General features: G+C 35.2%; 1 protein-coding gene and 1 long non-coding RNA gene across 3 annotated transcripts in view; both read right to left on the reverse strand.

The window, feature by feature from the left end:
* The window catches only part of LOC129423980 (NAD(P)(+)--arginine ADP-ribosyltransferase 1-like), a 37,785-nt gene extending 18,416 nt beyond the window's left edge, over positions 1-19,369 (reverse strand). Inside the window, exons 1-2 of one of the 2 annotated variants that reach the window (XR_012368417.1) lie at positions 19,234-19,369; positions 18,031-19,090 (exon numbers count right to left, since the gene is read on the reverse strand). Coding sequence is in view for 1 of the 2 variants with exons in the window: in XM_073865088.1 (XP_073721189.1) it covers positions 19,234-19,290 (57 nt within the window). In the remaining variant the exon portion in view is untranslated. Of the gene's footprint in view, positions 1-18,030; positions 19,091-19,233 lie in introns of those variants that run through there. The other variant, XM_073865088.1, reaches the window with a different exon arrangement.
* Positions 8-3,253, reverse strand: LOC141362873 (uncharacterized). The gene is made up of 3 exons (XR_012368434.1): positions 3,120-3,253; positions 2,922-2,996; positions 8-2,831 (listed from the first exon to the last, which is right to left on the reverse strand). It is a non-coding gene; the product is annotated as an uncharacterized lncRNA (long non-coding RNA).
* Positions 19,370-22,529: the final 3,160 nt, after the last annotated feature.

The raw sequence follows: 22,529 nt of genomic DNA on the forward strand, positions 1-22,529 counted from the left end.
GTGCGCGTCAATATATAGACATTGTTTATTGGTTACATGAGACAAACAGCATTTTCACAACTTCTGTGACTGACTGATTGGCAGTCACGGCAACAATGATTATCAGTCAATCATGGGTAACTAGTTTATTTTTTAACATGGCATTTTGGTAACAGGACTGAAAGTAACAGTTTTTAGCAAAGATTTAGCAAATACAAGAGAAATAGCTGCATTAAATATGTGCTAATAGCATGAAGACAACAAGAAAATTCTAGGGATTTACCAATTTTTACTTTTAATTAAAATAAATCGATAAGATCAAAGAAATGATATAGGTAACATGACTTAACATTTAGATTAACATTTACATTCATAGCATCAAAATCATAAAATATACAGAAAAGAAAATGAAAAAAAAAGACTTTTGGTATTCGCATGGCCTTCAGAAGACCAGATTATGTAAGTTTCTATCAAAAATGTGACTTGTGGAATATTCCTAAATTTGTTGTGGGATTTGTTGGGTAACACGACTGAGTGAAATCCTGGGGACATAATTAAAATGTGCATTTTATCTAAAATGTTATGACTTTTTCAATGGTAAAAGATATCTGAAGAATTTTATGCTTTATATTTAAAGTATAAAACAAATGCTGTGCTTCAGTGTTCTATAGTTTTTAACTAACATGCAGAACACTTTACCTAGTAATACAATTTATTTTAGATTTAGTTTTAGGGCCAGATTTAGGGAGCACAAATTAAGTCCGATTCCAAAAAAGCACAGATGGGATTGGAAATATCTGCAGGTTATTTACTAAAATGGCACAAATTAAATAACACAGGCGCAACATCTGATTTCCATAATGTCCAATGCAATCTACTTATAGCAGCGCAAATTAATTCAGGGTCGCAAACAAGCTGCAAAAACTGGAGACGTTTTGAAACACCTAGTTGAAGTTCAAAACAGTGTGCGAGCGTATTTTACAGTATTAAACACGTATTTATAATGATTTCATCAGGCTCCAGAAACATTTAAAAAAGAACACAAAGCATGGCCTTCTCAGTAAAAGCTCACCGACGTATTTGCAACTCTTGCGTCATCACAACAGGGAGTTCAACGCATCACTCTTTCTGTTTAATAAACGTTGTGCAATTGTTGGGGCTGAACGCAGCCCAGGTATTGTGTGAAGACTTCTAGTGACTCTAGCAAATAAAAATAACGTAGCTTGGCAAGCAATTGTTTCGAATAATACGTTCTTTTGGAATTTCAAATAAACTGTTACGTGTTAAAAAAATCCTCTGCTATCAGCAACAATTACAGCCATTTCAAGCCAAAAAGGTTTTGAGATGCATTTTAGCATTAAATAGTGGCACAAATACCAGTAAAATCACACACGCAAACATGAGTAAATTGCATTGCGTGAATCATTTAAATAATCTCCTATAAATTTTGTGCCTGAAGGGAAACGTATGCAATAAGTTCAGTCGCAAAATTAACTAATTATCCACTGCGTGTCTTTAATAAATTTAATGCCAAAATGATAGTTTGCCCTGGCGCAAGCTGGCCCATAATGTCCTGGGGACAGAAATGGCACCAATTCGGTGGAATGCCCCAAGTACAATGAATCCTTGCAGTTTAAATTGATAATCATAACCCAATGCATGTAAGCATAGCAAAATGATACCCCGAAATATAATTTCATACCCTAATATATTTATATATTTTTACCTGCTCCGTAGAGGTGCTAATTTAGTTAACTCATCTGTTGGTCCTATTTGGGGGAATGGACAAACAAACAAAACAGTATTGGTTGGATAAGAGGTTGCATCACTGCACAGTAAAACGACAATAAATTGATGAAATTGCTGGCAGAAATTGGTAAAAAATAGCATGCACACGGTTTACCTAAAACGTAGAAATGATCAAATAAAGCATGGGAATGATTTCCCAAAAATAAGGAGCTTGTTAAAATCACGTATTAATTAACTGTAGAAATAAATTCTTATGGACAGGGTATATTTTTTCCTGTATGTTATGCGTGTGGCTTTATAAGAAGTTAAAGTAATATTTAGTATAATAAAGAGAAATGAACGAAAATGTAAAAGTTAGTCAGCCAAAGCGACAGACATCTGTGAGATATCTGGGACTCGACTGATCCAACTGCACAGTTTAAGTCACTTGTTATTCCAGAGCTGTTCACCACAAACACAGTCTTACACCAGTCATGCTTGATTTCAGTCACTTTAAATGTCTCATATGGGGGAATCAGCACCTCTTTCTGGGAAGGAACCTCAGAGTAATTTGTCACATCAGCACCATAACAAGTCGTGACTTCAAAACAAGATTCAGTTTCAAATTTGATTGCTTCTTTACGATCAAGAAAAGATAATGCAAATAAGCCAGAACGAATCTCTTTGTTCAGAACATTCTCATTAAACTTTGCATTGAAAACACCATAAGTTAATTTACATTCCTGTTGTGTTTTCTTTAATATCTGTGTCGCTTCTGTCAACAAAAATTGAAGTGAATACCATGCGTATTTCATGTTTTTGTATTTTTGTTTACCACTCCTAACATCCTGATTAAATTGAGTATTTACTCTACGACCAGTGTACACGGAAATGGCAATTAAATGGTTTCTAGTCAAGTTATCTTTTGGTTTAGAGATTTTTTCTTCACTGGTCTTCCAAGCAGTTCCAAAGCCTGATATGTTAGCAGCGATTTCTTCTAATAGATATTTTGTCTCCACCAGGTTTGCCATCTTCTCTGTACAACCATCATACCGGTCATCAACTGAATTTTCTGACATACTTAATGGATATATTGGTGCTTGGGAAGCAGCTTGTTCGTTATCCTATAGCAATGGGATAAAATAATAATAAATTCATATCTATTGTTATCATGTTGATCATACAGTAATTATAAATTCATAATTCAATCTTACCTGTCCTAAGACAACTTTACTGGCGACAATGAGAAAAAGAGCTGCAGTGGTCAACATCCTGATTTAGTCTGAATCCTTTGAATGGAAATCAGGTATGAATATAGTACAGTAAAAAAAATGTTAGAGCCATTTTTACTTTAAAAAAATAAATAAAAAATAAATGTTAAATGTAATACAAAAACATTTACAGTAACTAACCTTTTTTTAGAAATTGCGACCTTCAGGCGACTTATGTTCCAGTGTTTGATGAATGGAGTAGCAAGTATATCAAAGCTATGGTTTAGTAAAGTAATTATGCTGAAACGATGCAAACTGTTGAGATCACATCTGCAGAGTGGCAATGAGGAACAAACTGAGGGTTTTATATTTGAAAGTAGTGTGGGGGGGGTCCCAAAGGCTATGAAGAAAAATGAACAACACCCATTTAATATTCAGAGATATTCAAAGTTTGCTTTTCAAACATTAGGAAATCATATGATACAGTTATGTCTGTCAATATCTGGCAGTTTTTTTTTAAATGACTTGTTCTTCGTAAGTTTTCTTATTATTACAGTTTTTTACGATTGCTATGACACCTTTTTCAATACTTTTAACAAATTTTCTAAACTCTTAACGCACTAACACACCTAAAACACACAACTGGCAAAACAGTTAATTTTATCCTCAAAATCACACATTGTAAACAAAACTCTCACACTGTTTACAAAAACACTGTAAACATGTCCCAGAATCAACTAGTAATACCGTTTATGTTTAAGTCTGTCCTTATACAATAGACCAACCTGATCTCACGAATTTCCGTGGCATAGTCACGGAATTTTGTGCTCATTTTTCCGTGGCATTCTCACGGATCTCCGCATTTTTCCGTGGCCCTGCTACGGACTGTCTTTTTCCGTTGCATTCTCACGGATTGGTTACTCAACTGTTTTGTCCTATTTTCTTACCATTTTCACTTCGGTTTAGGGTTAGATTTACATGAAATGACACCCCTACCCAAACCCAACTCTAACCCCAACGCCAGGCGACAATTGTTTAAAGTTTAGAAAATATAAAAGAATAAATCAGAAAAAATAGTATAAACCAATAGTTAAAGTGACATCCTAACGCAAACACCAAATCTAACCCTAAACTAGGAAACTAGGAAAAATAGGAAAAAGCAGTTGAGTAACCATTCCGTGAGAATGCGGCGGAAAAATACAGTCCGTAGCAGGGCCACGGAAAAATGCGGAGATCCGTGAGAATGCCACGGAAAAATGAGCACAAAATTCTGTGACTATCCCACGGAACTTTGTGAGATCAATTTGCAATAGACAGTAGATTGTATTGATTATAGACTGAGTTTTGCACTGCAGTGTCTTTTGAAAACTTGTTTATATTTTTGTTTAGTTGGGTTTAGTAAATGCATGCATTATGTTTGTTTTGCTACAGTAATTCAAGACAAAAATGAATCATCCATCTTAGAGTACGGTTTATGAAAAAAAGTAGACAGAATTGTTGCAGTAAAGACTTTACAGTATTTACAACAGGACATTACTGCAAGATAACAAACATATTCAATATTACTTCCATTTATAGTAAAAAAAGCCACTGAAAAATAAAGTCAAAGGAAAATCCTATCATCTTATCTATTGCGTTTTTATTTGGCCACATGTTCTCATTCGCATTACACCTGATATCTTCTCTGGCAAGGCATCTTGTGAGGAATCCATGTCTTTTGCACCATCTATTGCATCCAGGTGGGACTGGAGGATAGAGTTGGGGTACTCGAACTTGGACTCGGACTCGAGTCCGGACTCGAGTCCAATTTTGAATGAACTCGGACTTGTCACGCACTCGTGTGAATTTGTACTCGGACTTGACACGGACTTGGACATTTTGGACTCGGAAAATATCCAGAGTACAGTCGAGTCCGCGTCATGTGTAACAATAAAACCAGCATAAACTTGAGATGGGAAATTAATTAATGTCTCACTGTCTCATACACACTGCAAACTTTCGGGGGTGACAACCGCATTTAAATGCGGGAGTGAATCCCCTAAATGTTCGTTTCATGTCTGTACGGAACAAGACTCACTCCCGAAAATGTGATGATTGACACAGAAATAACCATAGCAACGTCCTACCGTCTCACATGCTTATCACTCACAGCTTTGACCAAAATAATCTAACAGCATTGTGTTTTGCAATAAACCTGCATCTTGGTGTTGTGTTCGCTTCTTTTGTGATGCTGCTTTACAGCGCGCGGTCTTGCAGTGTTGCCAGGTCCTCGGCTGTTTTGTACGTAAGTATCGTTTTGGCGCTTAACCATTTATGGTTTTTGGCTCATGAAGCGATCAAGTTTTTGGTGTTAATAAAGTGTGAAGGTGCCGGTCCCAATATTTTGATCTTTGAAGTAAAGCATTTAGATTTATTTTGGTTTATTATTGGATTTTTCTTGTTCGCTGTTTTTTTAGTGCAAGATCAGGCAACATTAGTCAGCAAACCTCGTGCCTGTCATTTTCTGAACCGCACATACAGAAGACTTTTTCCCCTTCTAGGAATTTGTTTTTCAGAAGAGAGATCTGTTTATGATGTACGTTTAAACACTAGTATTAACTACTAGATAGTCCTGTTATTTTACTGCAACACACTGGCAGGCAGCAGCCAGTCGCATCATACGTGCAGACAAACACACAAATCACACACAATGCGTGGCTACCACGATGTCCTCAAAGTCAGCAATAATTTGTTTTACTTACGAAAATCATAGAGAATTTATTTGCAAGACATCTGGTAAAAAGAAGATACCTCTATATCCCTTTCTTTTCTTTGAAATAATTTTTGATAGGAAACTAGTTGACATAAAATAAAAATGTTCAATGGCAATGACAAGAAGCAATTGAGGTATTTTTATTACATTTTTATATTGCCATTGGTTTAATGGGTTGAAAGGTTAAAGTATTAATAGAAAGTAACAATTTACAATACAAGTTTTGTATCTTTTTTCAATTGAATTACTCTCTGGACTTGGGCGGACTCGACTTGGACTCGGCCTTTAAGAACTCGGACTTAAGTCCAACTCGGACCCTTTTGGACTCGGTCTTGATGTTTAATGACTTGGTCTTGACTCGTACTCGACAAATGTGGACTCGGACCCAACTCAACTGGAGGAAAACCTCTCTCTTGTCCTGGTGGTCTTCCGTTGACTCGTGCAGACATATTATTTTTGTGTTGCTCATAATCTTCCTTTTCCACACAAGATCAACCTATAGAGGCCCTCCTTAACTCTACTGTATACCATATAGTCGTGCAATTGAAAGAACCTGAGTGTGTTTCATAGGTGGAAATCAGCTGTGATTTATATATTTGCATAGGTATTTGGTACAATACGTTTTTTTCAATCCCAATGGAATAAAATACAGGAGATATATTTATGTTTCAATTCATCATATGAACAGCTGTTTACTTTGACTATAAGTGAGGTTTAGCACATGATGTTATCTGTTTTGACATGCTGTGTGAAAGCATTTGTAAATTTGACTTTCAAAATCTATTGTTTTGGTCTTGTTTGAGCTTGTCTGTAAAAGAAGTTAAAGCATTTTAAATTTGTGTTAATTATATGCATTTTGTGTTAAAGCAACAAGAAAAGTGTTAATAGTTTTAAACCACAATTACTCGTCTAGGTCCGGTCTAGCGCGACCTCACGCAATACATCATGACGTCAAGAGGTCACAGAGGGCGAACGCGAAACTCCGCCCCAGTGTTTACAAGTGTGTTGAAAGAGGACTGTTCCGACGTTGTATGTTGAATGATACTAATTAATGTCTTTGTGTCAGTTTATTGTTTAAAATGGTCCGCAAATGTGCGTTTCATATATGTAACACGTGACCTCCCTATGTCACTACGCATTTACGTGAGGTCGCGCTGGACCGGACCTTTTTATTTTGATTGTCAAAAATGACAATCGTGATATATTTTCATATAAAAAACATTCTAAAATTGTACATTTCACAAATCACGTAAGTGACCGCACAAGAGCAAGCACACTTTTGCAGTTCCTCGGGAAATGCATTTTTCTAGTTTAAGCTACATGCTGACTTCACCCCAGAAGTGTGCATTTAATGTGCCACAAGTGTCAAAAAGCACAGTTATTTCAGTTCCTTATTTCAGTTCTCATACATCAGATCTAATAATAATTTGCAATTCTGCAAGAACAAAAAAAAAAAAAACGCATTTTAATTCAGCTGTGTCAAACTGGTTTAAATCAGACAAGAGATCTCATACAGAGCCTTATAGGGAAATGTCTGATATAAATGAAAAGAAATTGCTAATTTTGAGAATTGAACATGTAGTATAGAAATATTGCCAAACTATTTTTTTTAGAAACTAGGGACAGCTAGTTAATAACTTGTGGACTATTTAACTTAAATCTTATGGAAGAGGTTTCTTTAATTATTGTATTTGTGGTGAAATGCTTACAGATAATTAGGTGACATTGTATTTTATATGGTTTAAAAAGCTTTCATACTGTAAAATCATAAAATAACTCAAAAGGGCAAACATTGATAGTTGTAAATATGGTTCACAATGAATATAAATTAGAATAGTTTCTTATATACATTCTTAATATCTCATTGTAATAATAGATTTTATTTTTAATATGATTTTGTTTTTCAGAATGTTATATTGCACATCTGCTGTCATATTTGTATGTATTATTTAGTGATATATACAAGGGTGGAACCTAAATTGCATTTTTTTCTTCCAAAATTGTATTAATAAAAAACAAGGTACAGACAATACTAGAAATGTACACATATAATACGACAGTAAATTAACTCTTTCGCCGCCATTGGCAGGGAAGCGTTTTCTCTTGATTGACGAGATATCTCTTCAATCAAGAGAAAACGCTTCCCCGCCAATGACGAGTATTTCCGTCTTTCCGCAATACCGCTATTATCCACCAGGTGGCTAATTTTTCCGCAACTTTTTAAACCCTGAAGTATTGCCCTATGGCAAGCAGCTGCATGTCCATGTCTGTTTTAAAGATCGCTCTGAATGGGAACTCTATGAAAAGTCCGTCACAAAAATTGAATTATCTCTGCTATTTGCTCAAAATGTGGTGTTTTTGCAGAAACCTACCCATATTCAAAAGCTGATTACAAAAGAACTACTCAAGGTAGGATGAAACGTTTTTTTTTTTTTTAAAGCAGAGGGTCTGTTCTTTCATTTGATATATTGTATGTTTATATATTTAAAGAAGAACATTTACTGGAAGGCATTAAACTTTTGCGAAAATCATGAAAAACGCTGGCGCTGGCTGGCAACGCTGGCAGCGAAAGAGTTAATGTCAAAATAGAATAAATAAAAAAATGCACATAGTATTCATCATGCACAAACAGGTGCTGGTCATAGGGGTTTAACGCAAAAATCATGGTTCTGTGGGTACCTCGGTTTTGAAGCCACGGTTCGGTTCATTTTTGGTACAGTAAGGGGGAAAATGCATACATTAAACTGCAGGTTGTTTATTACTAGAAACTTTTTTAACAATTTGTTTACACTTTTTTTAAACACTTTTTATTACTTTTTTTACATTATTTTATAACAGTAGGTAAATCTTTTCTTAACCTTCTCTTAAACTTTTTCTACTAAAACCTTGCACTAAACTAACAAATTCAATTCCTGAATAGCCTAAATTTATGAACTATTAGCCTACATTTTTGCACACCAAAAAAAATTTCTGTTTTGATTTATTTGGGATTTTTTTAAGTCAAAGTATTGAATTGGCTATGTACCATCTCTGTATAAAAAATAATATGCTCTATGTGTAACTGCATAGCAAGCAACATGATGATTTACTTATTATACACTCATATTGAGATTAGTGAGTTGCATATAGCCATCTTTTATCTTTTGCACGTTTCTCCTAATCTTTGCTTGTGTTGCCAATGTAAGCTGTGACTTAAACTAACAAACCCCTCCGCAGCTGAGTAACAGCTGAGTAAGACTGGGTTACAGCTCTTCTCTGTCCCGACTAACTGATCGCATTGTGTCAATGATATGATTGACGTGAGGTGCAAATGAAAAATCTGATCATGCATTCCTTATTCTCGCTGTCACAGAAAGCGCGACTCATGATTGCGTAGCAACGAAAGACGCGCCACCTCTCACGCACTTTTGAAAGAACAAAACAGCGCGTTGACATGCGTTTAACACGCGCGTTTAGACGCGACACGCAAACGTTTACATCAATAATCAAACGAATATACAACTAAGTAAATAAAAATCTTTCTGCGGGCCGAATTATGTTATATGTTTGACAGAAGACTTGTGCTGAACGTGGAGACTTCCGCCACTTACAGTTTTTTACGATTGCTATGACAGATTTTTCAATACTTTTAACAAGTTTTCAAAACTCTTAACACAGTTAGCACTACATCCACCTATGTAAGCTATACTATTTACACATTTCTTGTTGGTTTAACACAAAATGCATACAATTAACACAAATTTAAAATGCTTTAACTTCTTTTACAGACAAGCTCAAACAAGACCAAAACAATAGATTTTTAAAGTCAAATTTACAAATGCTTTCACACAGCATGTCAAAACAGATAACATCATGTGCTAAACCTCACTTATAGTCAAAGTAAACAGCTGTTTATATGATGAATTGAAACATAAACATATCCCCTGTATTTTATTCCATTGGGATTGAAAAACAACTTATTGTACCAATGCAAATATATAAATCACAGCTGATTCCCACCTAGGAAACACACTCAGTTTCTTTCAATTGGATGACTATATGGTATACAATAGAGTAAAGGAGGGGCTCTTTAGGTCGATCTTGTGCGGAAAAGGAACAATATGAGCAACACAAAAATATGTCTGCACGAGTCAGCGGAAGACCACCAGGACAAGGGAGAGGTTTTCCTCCAGTCCCACCTGGATGTAATAGATGGTGCATTCCCAGACATCACACCTGAACACTGTCAGAGGTGGAAAAGACATGGCAAAAGGTTCTTCACAAGATGCCTTGCAAGAGAAAAATCAGGTGTAATGTGAATGAGAACATGTGGCCAAATAGAAACGCAATAGATTAGATGATGAGATTTTCTTTTTTGCTTTATTCTTCAGTGGCTTTTTCTGTTTGTATTTGTTTATTTTTACTTTTTACTGTAAATGGAAGTAATATTGAATATGTTTGTTATCTTGCAGTAATGTCCTGTTGTAAATACTGTAAAGTCTGTACTGCAACAATTCTACCTTTTTTCATAAACTGTACTCTAAGATGGATGATTCATTTTTGTCTTGAATTGCTGCAGCAAAACAAACATAATACATGCATTTACTAAACCCAACTAAACAAAACTATAATCAAGTTTTCAAAAGAAACTGCAGTGCAAAACTCAGTCTATAATCATACAAACAACTGTTTGTTGTATAAGGACAGACTTACACATAAACTTATGCAGTTTTTGTTTTTCCATCTTATGTTTGTGTTTTTCATGAGATTGTGTTATGATTGACTAAATGTTTCTGTTGGAAGAGAACATGTGTTGATGATCTGGTATAACTAGTTGATTCTGAAACATGTTTACAGTGTTTTTGTAAACAGTGTGAGAGTTTAGTTTACAATGTGTGATTTTGAGGATAAAATTAACTGTTTTGCCAGTTGTGTGTTTTAGGTGTGTTGGTGTGTTAATAGTTTAGAAAATTTGTTAAAAGTATTGAAAAAAGTGTCATAGCAATCGTAAAAAACTGTAATACATTCATGTGGAAACACGAAAATTGAGCTATGTTCCGCACACAAAAGATTCCATTCGGTGCACATGTGCACCGTGCCGAAAGCCATGTACCGAAAACAGTCCGGTACGAATACACGTACCGTTACACCCCTAATTAGAATATCATCGAATATCATCAAAAGTTGATTTATTTCACAAATTCCATTCAAAAAGTGAAACTTGTAGATAGGGCTGTAGCGATACACAAATCTCACGATATGATCCAATGCATGGTATTCATTTTGCGATTTGCGACACACACACACACACACACACACACACACACACACACACACACACACACACACACACACACACACACACACACACACACACACACACACTTAAAGGATTATTAGAAACACCTGTTCAATTTCTAATTAATGCAATTATCTAATCAACCAATCACATGGCAGTTGCTTCAATGCATTTAAGGGTGTGGTCCTGGTCAAGACAATCTCCAAACTGAATGTCAGAATGGGAAAGAAAGGTGATTTAAGCAATTTTGAGCGGTGCATGGTTGTTGGTGCCCAGCCCATTCTCACCAAAAAGAGTACAAATGACACCCAGTGTGATTATCGTGCAATAGATACGCCAAATTCCGCTTTTGCGTGCATATGATACGCCAGTCCTTCCCATTCACTTATACGCCGAATCGTTTCGTGTCGTTTTATTTATTGTTTTCTCATTTGTTTTCTGTTTTTTTTTTTCATTTTCGCTTGGGTTTAGGGTTAGAACAACTGTTTGTTATTTAAAAATGACATCCTGACCCAAACCCCATCTCTAACCCCAACTCCAAGCGACCATGGCTTAAATATAGACAAAAACATATAGAAACCTGTATAATAAATAACCGGCTTAAACAAATCTGAAATCTAACCCTAAACCCAAGCAAAATGGTTTAAAAACAGAAAACAAATGAGAAAACAATAAATAAAATGACACGAAACGATTCGCCATATAAGTGAATGGGAAGGACTGGCGTATCATATGCACGCAAAAGCGGAATTTGGCGTATCTATTGCACGATAATCACACTGCGTGTCATTTGTACGCATCTTGTGAGAATGGGTTGTGGTGCCAGACGGGCCGGTCTGAGTATTTCACAATCTGCTCAGTTACTGGGATTTTCACGCACAACCATTTCTAGGGTTTACAAAGAATGGTGTGAAAAGGGAAAAACATCCATTATGCGGCAGTCCTGTGGGCGAAAATGCCTTGTTGATGCTAGAGGTCAGATGAGAATGAGCCGACTGATTCAAGCTGATAGAAGAGCAACTTTGACTGAAATAACCACTCGTTACGACCGAGGTATGCAGCAAAGCATTTGTGAAGCCACAACACGCACAACCTTGAGGCGAATGGGCTACAACAGCAGAAGACCCCACCGGGTACCACTCATCGCCACTACAAATAGGAAAAAGAGGCTACAATTTGCACAAGCTCACCAAAATTGGACAGTTAAAGACTGGAAAAATGTTGCCTGGTCTGATGAGTCTCGATTTCTGTAGAGACATTCAGATGGTAGATGGAATTTGGCATAAGGAGAACATGGATCCATCAGGCCTTGTTACCACTGTGCAGGCTGGTGGTTGTGGTGTAATGGTGTGGGGGATGTAGTATTTGATATAGGCCTATTTGCTTTTCAGAGATGTTTTCCTTCTAATAAAGTTTTCCATATCCACCCAAAAACCTTGCTGTATACACAATAGTGTTGGGCGATATGCCCCATTTTGAGATCGTTCTATCGTCAGCATGTGAGATCGGCGATACATGATAGTATCGGGGGGCAGGGCAGGAGTTTACTCATTAATTTATTTGTTCATTTTTTACTCATTATGACAAGTCACTTGATTGGTTGACAAAAAAAGAACAAGAGCAACATCGTCATGACCGCAACCTTCTTAAAACAAATACCACTGTGTGGGAATTTATTTATAGATGCTATTTCTAATACCACATTCTAGTTTACCTGTTACAACCCTCCTTAGCCTCAGGTTCTGAAAAAGTCTCTTTTGGTTTGAGCCATTCCAGTTCAATTGAGGGGCTAAAGAATGGCCAATTAATGTTGTTAGTATTCTCCTAGTGGAGGAATGTCCAAACTCAGTCCTGGAGGGCCAATGTCCTGCAGAGTTTAGCTGAAACCTCCCTCAACACACCTGCCTGAAGGTTTCTAGTCTGTATTTGAAGACTTTGATTAGCTGGATCAGCTGTGTTCGATTAGGGTTGGAGCAAAACTCTGCAGAAACATCGGCACTCCAGGAGCAGGATTGGACACCCATGTCTCAGTGGCAACTTGGGCTTTACACCCCGCAATGGTTCCTGGATAGGCAGTCTAACAGGAAGGAAAATACCAAAACATTACCAAATTTCACATTTGCAATTATTCTGATTTTTTTTTTTTTTTTTTTTTTGACGCAAAACTCTGTACACTCATTTTGACATTTGTTAACTATATGCAATTATTTGAATACAGAGTGCAAAAAAGTGTTGGCCCCAGTGTTTGTAACAGTCACACTTTAATGTTTCAGATCATAAAACAAGTTTAAATATTAATCAAAGATAACACAAGTACACACAACATGCAGTTTTTGTATGAAGGTTTTTACTATAGGGAAAAGAAAGTCCAAACACACATGACCCCCCATTAACACATAAATGTGGTTTATTACACCTGAGTTCACTTTTTCTAGCCACACCCAGGCCTGATTACATTTAAATTTAGTCATTTAGCACAGTGGATCTCAATTCCAGTCCTCAGGACCCACCTCCCAGATCATGTTTAAAGCAGAATGGAACATTGTGTATGTACGGTATGCAGCAGAACAACTTATATGCAACAAATGCATTTAATTCTGCATATAATCTAAAAAAAAACAGTATCATGCAGATATACTGAAAACTGCAATAATTAACTTTTATAAAAGCCAAGCTTTACATAAAAAAGGGAAATAAAAGTATGTAAATGCTGATCAGTCAGAGATAATGACATTGTGATATTTCAAGTCTCGAGTACAAAACAAGATTCATTTCTGAAATGAGTTGTTACATTACGATCAAGAGAGGAGGACGCAAATGAGCCAAAACGAATCTCTGTGCTCTTGACATCATCAAATTTAGCAGTGGTACCATGATAAGTTGAATTGCATCCCTGTTGTCTTTTCTTTAGAGTCTGTATCGTTTGTGTCAACCAAAAGTGAAGTGAATACCATTTGTATTGGACGTCTTGGTATTTCTGTTTACCGGTCCTAACATCCTGATTTAACTGACTATATCACACATAGCAATTTTGTTCTGGCCAAGCTCCGGCCCACACAACCAGTTTTTCCTCGGCCGACTTTCAACGAAGAATGACGGTCCTACAGTGGCCCAGGATTGGATTACAGACAAACCATAACTGGCCCATGTTTCAGACAGATAATAGCCCATAACCGGCCCAGACCTGGGCCAGAACAGGTTCTAACATTGGTACCAGTTCTCAGACATAGGTTAACCATATTAAAGCCAGCATTTAACCAGATCTTCCAAAACTGAGCCATAACTTGCCCAAATTATATTAATAAATAAATCACACAAAAAATTACTTTCAAATTATTTGCCTCTTTATTAATCAATAACACACAACACGACAGCCACGTTGTATGTGTTAAAACTATTCTAATTTAAACTGCCAGCAATAAACAAAAATACTAGTTTGTTCAAATACATAATTGGCATGAATCTATCACCAACAACTTAAATTACAAAGCAATTTCATCTTTAGTAAAAAATAACCCATTTATTTTAACCCATTTATATAACCCTATTATTTTTATAGATGGATATACGATTTATTTTTTAAGACGTCAGAAATAAGAAGGTGATAATAGTTAAGGCAGCTTATATGTTTTGTCTGTATGCATTTCTCTGAAATTCGCAGTGATTCACATCAGAAATACATTGACAGTTATAAAGGTGAATCCTTAATATTTTACATTAAAATATCTTTATGTGTGATAATTGTCAGTGCAAATAGGGAGAGAGGAGGGCGAGGAGAGAGAGCAAGGAGAGAGAGAGAGAGAGAGAGAGAGAGAGAGAGAGAGAGAGAGAGAAAGAGAGAAGCTTCTTAAGACAGAGAGAGAGAACGCTTTCATAAGCAGGTGAGAAATTCTGCCCTACATAGGTAAAAGGCAGTAACTTCGTTTTTGGTCAAAAATTAGTTATTAATATTTTTGGGACATTCAAAACCTCCTTTATCATGTGGATAAGTATCTTGAATCAATTTTGTTGTTTTTTCAAGAAAATAAAAATCAAGAAGAAAATAACTGACATCAAAAGTCACTAAAAAGTCTAAACTTTAAAGTCATGTTTCTCAGTTCTACACTTAAGCGAGTTAAGGTCTTTTGCCTTTGTAGGGCAGAATTGTTCTGCTAGTGAAGTCAAAATTTTTATTCTTTCTTATAGCTTTACTGGATTAGCCTTCAGCAAACATATTTTGCCTATTTTTGGATAAGAGAAGTTAAAGTGTCATTGTTAAAATGTGTTATATTACAGTTTCAAAATGATAACACAGAGAACCTTGCTGTGTTCTCTGTATTGTCATTTTGAAACTGTAACATAACCAATTTTTACAATGACACTTAAACTTCTCTTATCAAAAAATAGGATGAGATAGGATTTAAAAAATTGTAAAAGGATTAAAAAAATTAACTTTATAAAGCTGCCGTAAATGGAGAAAAAATATTAGCAGTTGACCATTCTTTGATACCCCTAGATTTGGGCTAAGCCCCCAATGTCTACAATCTTTGGCTCCGTCCCTTATTGTACCATCATCCAGGCTGTACAATTGTGCTAAAAGAGCATGCAAAATGCACAAAATAACTACTTGCATGCCGAAAATGTTTAGATCCAGTGATTGTTGTTGCCAGAAAAAAAGTGGAGCGGTGTGCGTATTTGTTAATGTTAATGCAGTTGTTTATTTCAAGTTTGGCGTGAAGTACAAAGTCATCCTGACACAAGGTGGCACTGTGGCCTCAAAGCTTCAGCACTGGCACTCTGAGATTGATTGCTATGTCTGAGGTGAAACACCACCCCCTCATTAGCATACAGACAAAAAAACAAATAATGTAGAAATAAATAACTATGGAAAAAATACAATTGTTACATAAATAAGGAAGTAAGATTATAAACACTCATTTGTTTTTGTTTTTATACATTTCTTTGTATATTTATTGTATTTGTTAATATTATTCACTGTTGTTTACATTTTAATTTACTTTTCCTCGTATATTTATTTATGTTTATTTTTTTATTATTTAATCAGCTTCAGAATTCCATAGGGGTACAGTACATCAAAACACTGCCAGCAACAGCTAATATAGGATTGTTTGTGATACTTTGTCTTAGGTACTCTGTACTTTTGACTATCTACTTTCACAGATTTAGGAGCTGGTTTTAGTGCAAAAACACTTTGGGGTGGTTTCCTGGACAAGCATTAGCTTAGGCCAGGACTAGGCCTTAGTTTAATTAGGAAATAAGAGAGTTTGGTTCCAAAACGCGATAAACGCCTTTTTTTAAATAGTTACCACCAAAATCATTATTGTATCAGGTCAGGATTAAAAAGTAAAATCTTAATTTTACGCAAAATCTGATATCTACGTTGTTATTCTGTCATCTTTTCTCCCTTTTTTCCCAAAACGCTATAAACGGCAGTCCTCCTTTTCTGCAGAATGCAATAAATCCGCTCAACAAATCACAGGGCACCATTCCCATTGTAAACAGCAATGGCTCATTTACTTTGTACTTCGTGATCAACAAACAAACAAAAACAAAATAATACTTTTAATGGCGTAGTTTTCTATTGCGGGGAAGAAATGTAAGCCACTCTGGCAATGGAAAATGCGACTGTATCAAGCTTTTGTCTTGCATACACTTTTACCCCAGGGGATCTTATGAAAAACTTTCCATTATTTACCCAAAGTCAACAGAAATCAAGCAGGACCAAAGCTGATCGCTGTCAAAAAAGTTCAGCGACAACGTCCTAATGATGACAGCAGCAATGAGAGTGTTCTTAATATGACAAAGTAAGTGTTTTGATTAATGTTTATTTTTTTAATCAATCTATACCGCTAGTCAACTAAATGAATATAAAATGGCAAAGATGAATGCACATTTATATATTGATTCAATACATTTATTACATTTTGAAAAAAAAAACTTGTCATGGATTTATTGCATTTTGCGAAAAGAATATCAGTTTTTATAATAAATCTTTAAAAAACAAATTGTGGATTTGAATTTTTAATGTTATTATAACCTAAATATGCTATATGAAAGTTTGTAACAAAAAATAGTGGTTTTCATCACTTTCTTGGTATAGAAAACACGTTTTTTTACCCAAATTAGTCCAAACGGATTTATTGCGTTTTGGAACCAAACTCTTCACATCTACCGTAGTTTTAACAAACTAAAACATTACTTGTGTGCATTTTGAGGCAAAACGAAATGTCAGTGCAAGTTGTTTTCAGTTTGGACAGCTCTTATATTTATCTTTGTCTAGGACTAGTCTAATTCCTGTTTGGGAAACCAATATTCTTAAAGCAAACATTTAGGAGTACTGAAATAAGGACTAACAAATTGACAAGTTAGGGGTTATTTTTAGCTTCGAGATGTTTTGTGAATGCAGACCCTGTTCATTGGAAAATGATGTCAACATGATACGTTGCTCTACAGTTTTTTATGATTAAAGGGCGTATTGCCGGTTAACCACCACTGTCGATTAATGGGTACATAAATCACTCCATGAATTTCAAATCTTGTAGTAGGAGATCTTTAAAATTTGAGAGAAAAATATCTGACAAGAAAATAAAATTTATATGATTTTTGTCATTATTGCACACCCCTAGTTTGTGCTGCAATGTAAAATGTACAGAGCTCGTGCCTCCTGAACTGGAGTTTAAAACCACAGGGATAGGCCAAATAAATAAAGCACCCCATTAAACACTTGAAGGTGCGTTGTAAGTTAGTGATCCTATATATGTTAATTTAAATTGACTGACTTCTTCAAACATCAAGTTTTACAACATTTCAGATAATAAAATAATATAATGTACTTCACATCACTGAACAATGCTTTACTGTATTGCAAATGATGGTGATGAGATGAATTGAACATGTAACTACTAATAACATTACAGCAAAGATAATTAAGTGTATTCTGCTCTGTTGTAACCTTGTCATCTAGTGAGACATTGCTGTAATGTTATCAATGAACATGTAATTACTATTTATAGACATGCATATACTACAATAATAAATAACTGGACATAAACTATTGATTTAAAATATTTTATTAGCTCATTTGTAACAAATGCAAACTTGAACAGAAACAATAAAGTGATACATTAAGCTGTAACTCTTAAGAGGAGTTTTACACTTTGTGTCACAACTGACCAATCAGAATGAAATATTTCAGAGAGCCGTGTCATAAGAACCACATAAAAAATAAAATATAGGCAAAGTGCAGTTATTAATATGCTTTCGGATTATTCGTATAGTTTAAACTTTGTGAAACTTGTATTTCAAACAGTTTAAGTTTTTAAAAGCAGCTGGCAAGTTGTGTGAAAACTTAATATAAAGGAAGAGAAAGAAGAATGAAGTTGTGAAGGCTGGTCAGTCAGAGATAATTTAGATATTTGATATTTATCACATTGTGATATTTCTTGAGTTGACTGATGCCATTGTACTGTTTAAGTTACTTTGTGTCCCAGAGCTCTCCAGTACAAACATAGTGTCACAGCAGGCTCTTTTCTTGATTTGAATGACCTTAAATTTATCATACGGAAAATTAATCGGCACCTCTTTCTTATAAGGTAAATAGAAGCATTTTGACACATCAGCACTATAACATGTTTTAATTTCAAAACAAGATTCGTTTCCAAATCCCATTGCTACGTCCTGTTTAGTAGAGGAGGACGCAAATGAACCAAAACGAATCTCTGTGTTTAGAACAGTTTCATTATATGTAAGTTTGGTACCAAGATAAGTTATCATGCATCTCTGTTGTGTTTCCTTAAGAATCTGTATCGCTTCTGTCAACAAAAAGTGAAGTGAATACCAGTTGTGGGTTCCGTTTTGTCTACCACTTCTAACGCTCAAATTGAATTTCCCATATACTTCATTTCCAGTGTACACCGAAATGGCGATTAATTGGTGCATTTTCAATGTTTTTGATTTAGGAAATAGTCCTCTAATGTTTATCCAAGCTGCAAATTGAGTTATGTTTTCACAGATTTCTTGCTTTAGAAATTTTGGCTTTACCAGCTTTTCCATCTTCATTGTACAGCCATCATACATGTCATCAACTGAATCCAGCGCCATATCCAATGGACATATCTGTCCTACATCAGGCTGTCTGTCATCCTATTGGTATGAGAAATTAACAAGCATTATTACCTGTGATGTGGGGTTATTTATCATAATGTATTTATACCACACTTTTTTACAATGTTACATTGTTTTAAATATATTGCACAGTCATATACAGACTCATAATTCAGTCTTACCTGTCCTAGGACAACTTTACTGGTGACAATGAGAATAAGAGCTGCAGTGGTCAACATCCTGATTTAGTCTGAATCCTCAGATGTACAACGAATGGAGATCAGGTATGAATATAATACAGCGAAGAAGCTGCAAAAGACAACAAATACTAGTGTTATAAATCAAAAATCTTTGCACAATAGAAAACAGCACATCACATCTTCTTATAGTTTTAAATTTACAAATGAAGAAGCATTCAATATACTGTATAAAGAGCCATTATATATCTATATCTATATATATATATCTATATCTATATCTATATCTATATATATATATATATATATATATATATATATATATATATATATATATATATATATATATATATATATATATATATATATATATATATATATTTCTTTAACTCAAGCGTTACCTGCCCAGACAGCAGACAAATAGCGTGAATGTCTAATAATATCTGTAAACTATTAGTTAAAATTCACAGGCACCTTTGGTGGACAAAATCATTTACAGTAACAAACCTTTTCAGATGTTCAGACTTCAGGTGATTTTGTTCCAGGATTCTTCAAATTTCAAAATATCAAATTTCAGTAAAGTGGATTTGATGTTGAGATCAGGCAATGAGCAAAAAACTAAGAGGATTTTATACTATTTGAAAGTAGTAGGCGGGTGAAAGGTCTCCAAGAAAATGACATCTGAATATTAAGTGAGCATTTTTTTACAGTTACCATCACACCATCTAAGATTTCTATAACAGCTTTTTTCTCTGTGTCAGGATGTTTGCAAGGTTGATGTAATAAAGATGAAACTGTGACTGTGATAGCTCTGTTGTGAGCATTAGACATACAGGTTAATAAAAATTATTTTATAATTAATACGTAGTGACGTGAGACACTTGACAACCTGTGCACATGCGCAGTAACTGAAACGTAAATTTTTCCTGTGTTTTCAAAGCTTTGATTGTGTATACAGTGTGCGATATAACGTATACATTTTCACACAATTGACTTATCTCTATATCGCAGTTCTCACTGTCCTAAAAACAGACTGATGTCTTCCTTGTTCTATGAAGTCCCTCCTATAGAAATAAATATAAGAAGTTCTATATAATAAATGTAAAATTTCCTTGATTTTTCTTTTGCACTCAGGATTTTCAAGTAAATTTCACACTTGTGAAATTAAGTAAAATGTATATTTCAAATATACATACTCTCTATATGTACTCTCCATTTCAAATGTAACTCTCCAAATGTAGTCCCATGCAAAGCATGCTGGGAACTACAAGTCCACTGCCTAGTAAGTTATATTTACTAAAATAATTTAGGTAGTTTCAACACATAATATCCTTATTACAAATTTAATTAGATTTTACATGGGAAAATTAAGTTGCATTTACTCAATGTGTCAATTTAGAATTACCTAAATGACTTACATTTTTGTGTTATTTTAACTCAAGAATTTTATTTTAAAGCTGCAGTCGGCACAATTTTTTTGTTCATATTCACTGAAACCGACACTATGCTCCGATAGAACAACATAATTAGACTTAAGAAAAAAAACCTGGGCTTCTACCTCCACTTAGAGCCTGTTATTTGTTTGGCAAAAATCCACCGCTCCTGGTTCATCTGGTCCAATCAATGCAGGCCGGTTCATCTGGTCCAATCAGCGCAGGGCTGTGTAAAATCTGCCTGTCAATCACAGTTCCTGCACACACCACAGATCCACCTCTTGCATGCGTTACAATATCACATGCATCCGCCTGAAGTTCACAGGTGTGTTTGATTGAACACAGAGTGATGGCGGAGAGAACATACACTAACAAACTTCCGATACCTTGGTTAACAACAAGGGCTAAGAGAACAACCAAGGAAAAGACGGAAACGAAGATAGAAAGCGATAACCGTAATAAAACTAGGATCAATATCGGACCGGCATTTAAATCCGGATCTATGAGATTTTAAAGGGTTCAAGCTGGATGCAGAGCTTGCCACATTTCTTCTCGACAGGTAATTCACGAGTTCGCCCTTACATCTAATCTAATTGCGAAAGTAAGCATTTTTTGGCGTGCTGTCCTGGGGGAGGGCTCTGGATCTGGAGTGAAGCTTGAACTCCGAATCCGGGGTATGGCCCGAACCCAGAGAACTTCCCTATCTGGATAGAACAGATTTGAGGTGGTGGAGGGATGTCGGTAAATGATCTCAAGACTGAGGTAGGTAGGATGCCTGTATATGTAGTGTTCGGCTGATTACCTAATGAGATGTACCTGTTCTCAATTAGTTAATTATCTGATCGTGCTCCTCCCGAACCTTGTTAAAAACTTCAGAAAATGCCAATTATTATTATTTATTAACACATCTACTTGGGAAAAACAAAATACATGTAAAAACAAACACTCTGAGGAGATTTTTCCCCATCACAAGTGGAAACAAGTAACAGTCCCCTTTAGAAAAAGATAAAGAATAACAAGGTTTTTTTTAGACTAGGGCTGTCAAATTTAACGCGTTAATAACGCGTTAATAATGCGTTAATAACACGTTAACGCAAATTCATTTTAACACCACAAATTTTATTAACGGCGATTAACGCAATTTCTGTTTGACCCTTGGTCCAGCCCATAGTTGAATGAACAGAGACGCAGACAAATGTGAACCTGTCTAAATGAGTAAAAGTTTTTCATAGAAATAAGAACATTAAGCAAATCGTCTAGCAAATCCAATGCTCTAAATGCTCGTTGGACATCTGATATGATCTTTATTTATAAGTCTGAGAGGTGTAACGTTACTGTCCTCCTGCTTAATCTAATACAAACATGCGTCTCAATTCATTTTGGTTTCGCTTTTATGCATGACTTATAAAATAGACTGCAGGACTTGCTTGATTTTAAAAGAGTCATTAAGAGAGATAAAGTTTGGTACCTGATTAATGTTAAAGAGTTATTAAAAACGACAAGACTCAAAAGCGATCTCCTCACGGACTGACTGACATCTGAAGCGCGTGACCCGGATATATAGACATCTACACAAAATTACAGTTTTACAAATATCTGTTTTGATAAGAATTCACGCAGGTAGGATCTATAATCTGTTATGTCTTAAGTAAATGTTTGGTTAACTGTTGGGTAACAATATCTGATGTGTAACATTATATTAGATCACTTAGATTTTAAGCAGTCTGTCTCAATGTCAATCAAACAAAAGGAAAAAAAGTTGATGATGTTTTTGCTTTGTGTGTGCTAAATCTTAAGTTTTACCAGTGATTTTAAGGTATTGATGTGTTAATTTAATGTATGGATGTG

This window comes from Misgurnus anguillicaudatus, unplaced genomic scaffold (assembly GCF_027580225.2).
Source record: "Misgurnus anguillicaudatus unplaced genomic scaffold, ASM2758022v2 HiC_scaffold_29, whole genome shotgun sequence".
Lineage (NCBI taxonomy): Eukaryota > Metazoa > Chordata > Actinopteri > Cypriniformes > Cobitidae > Misgurnus > Misgurnus anguillicaudatus.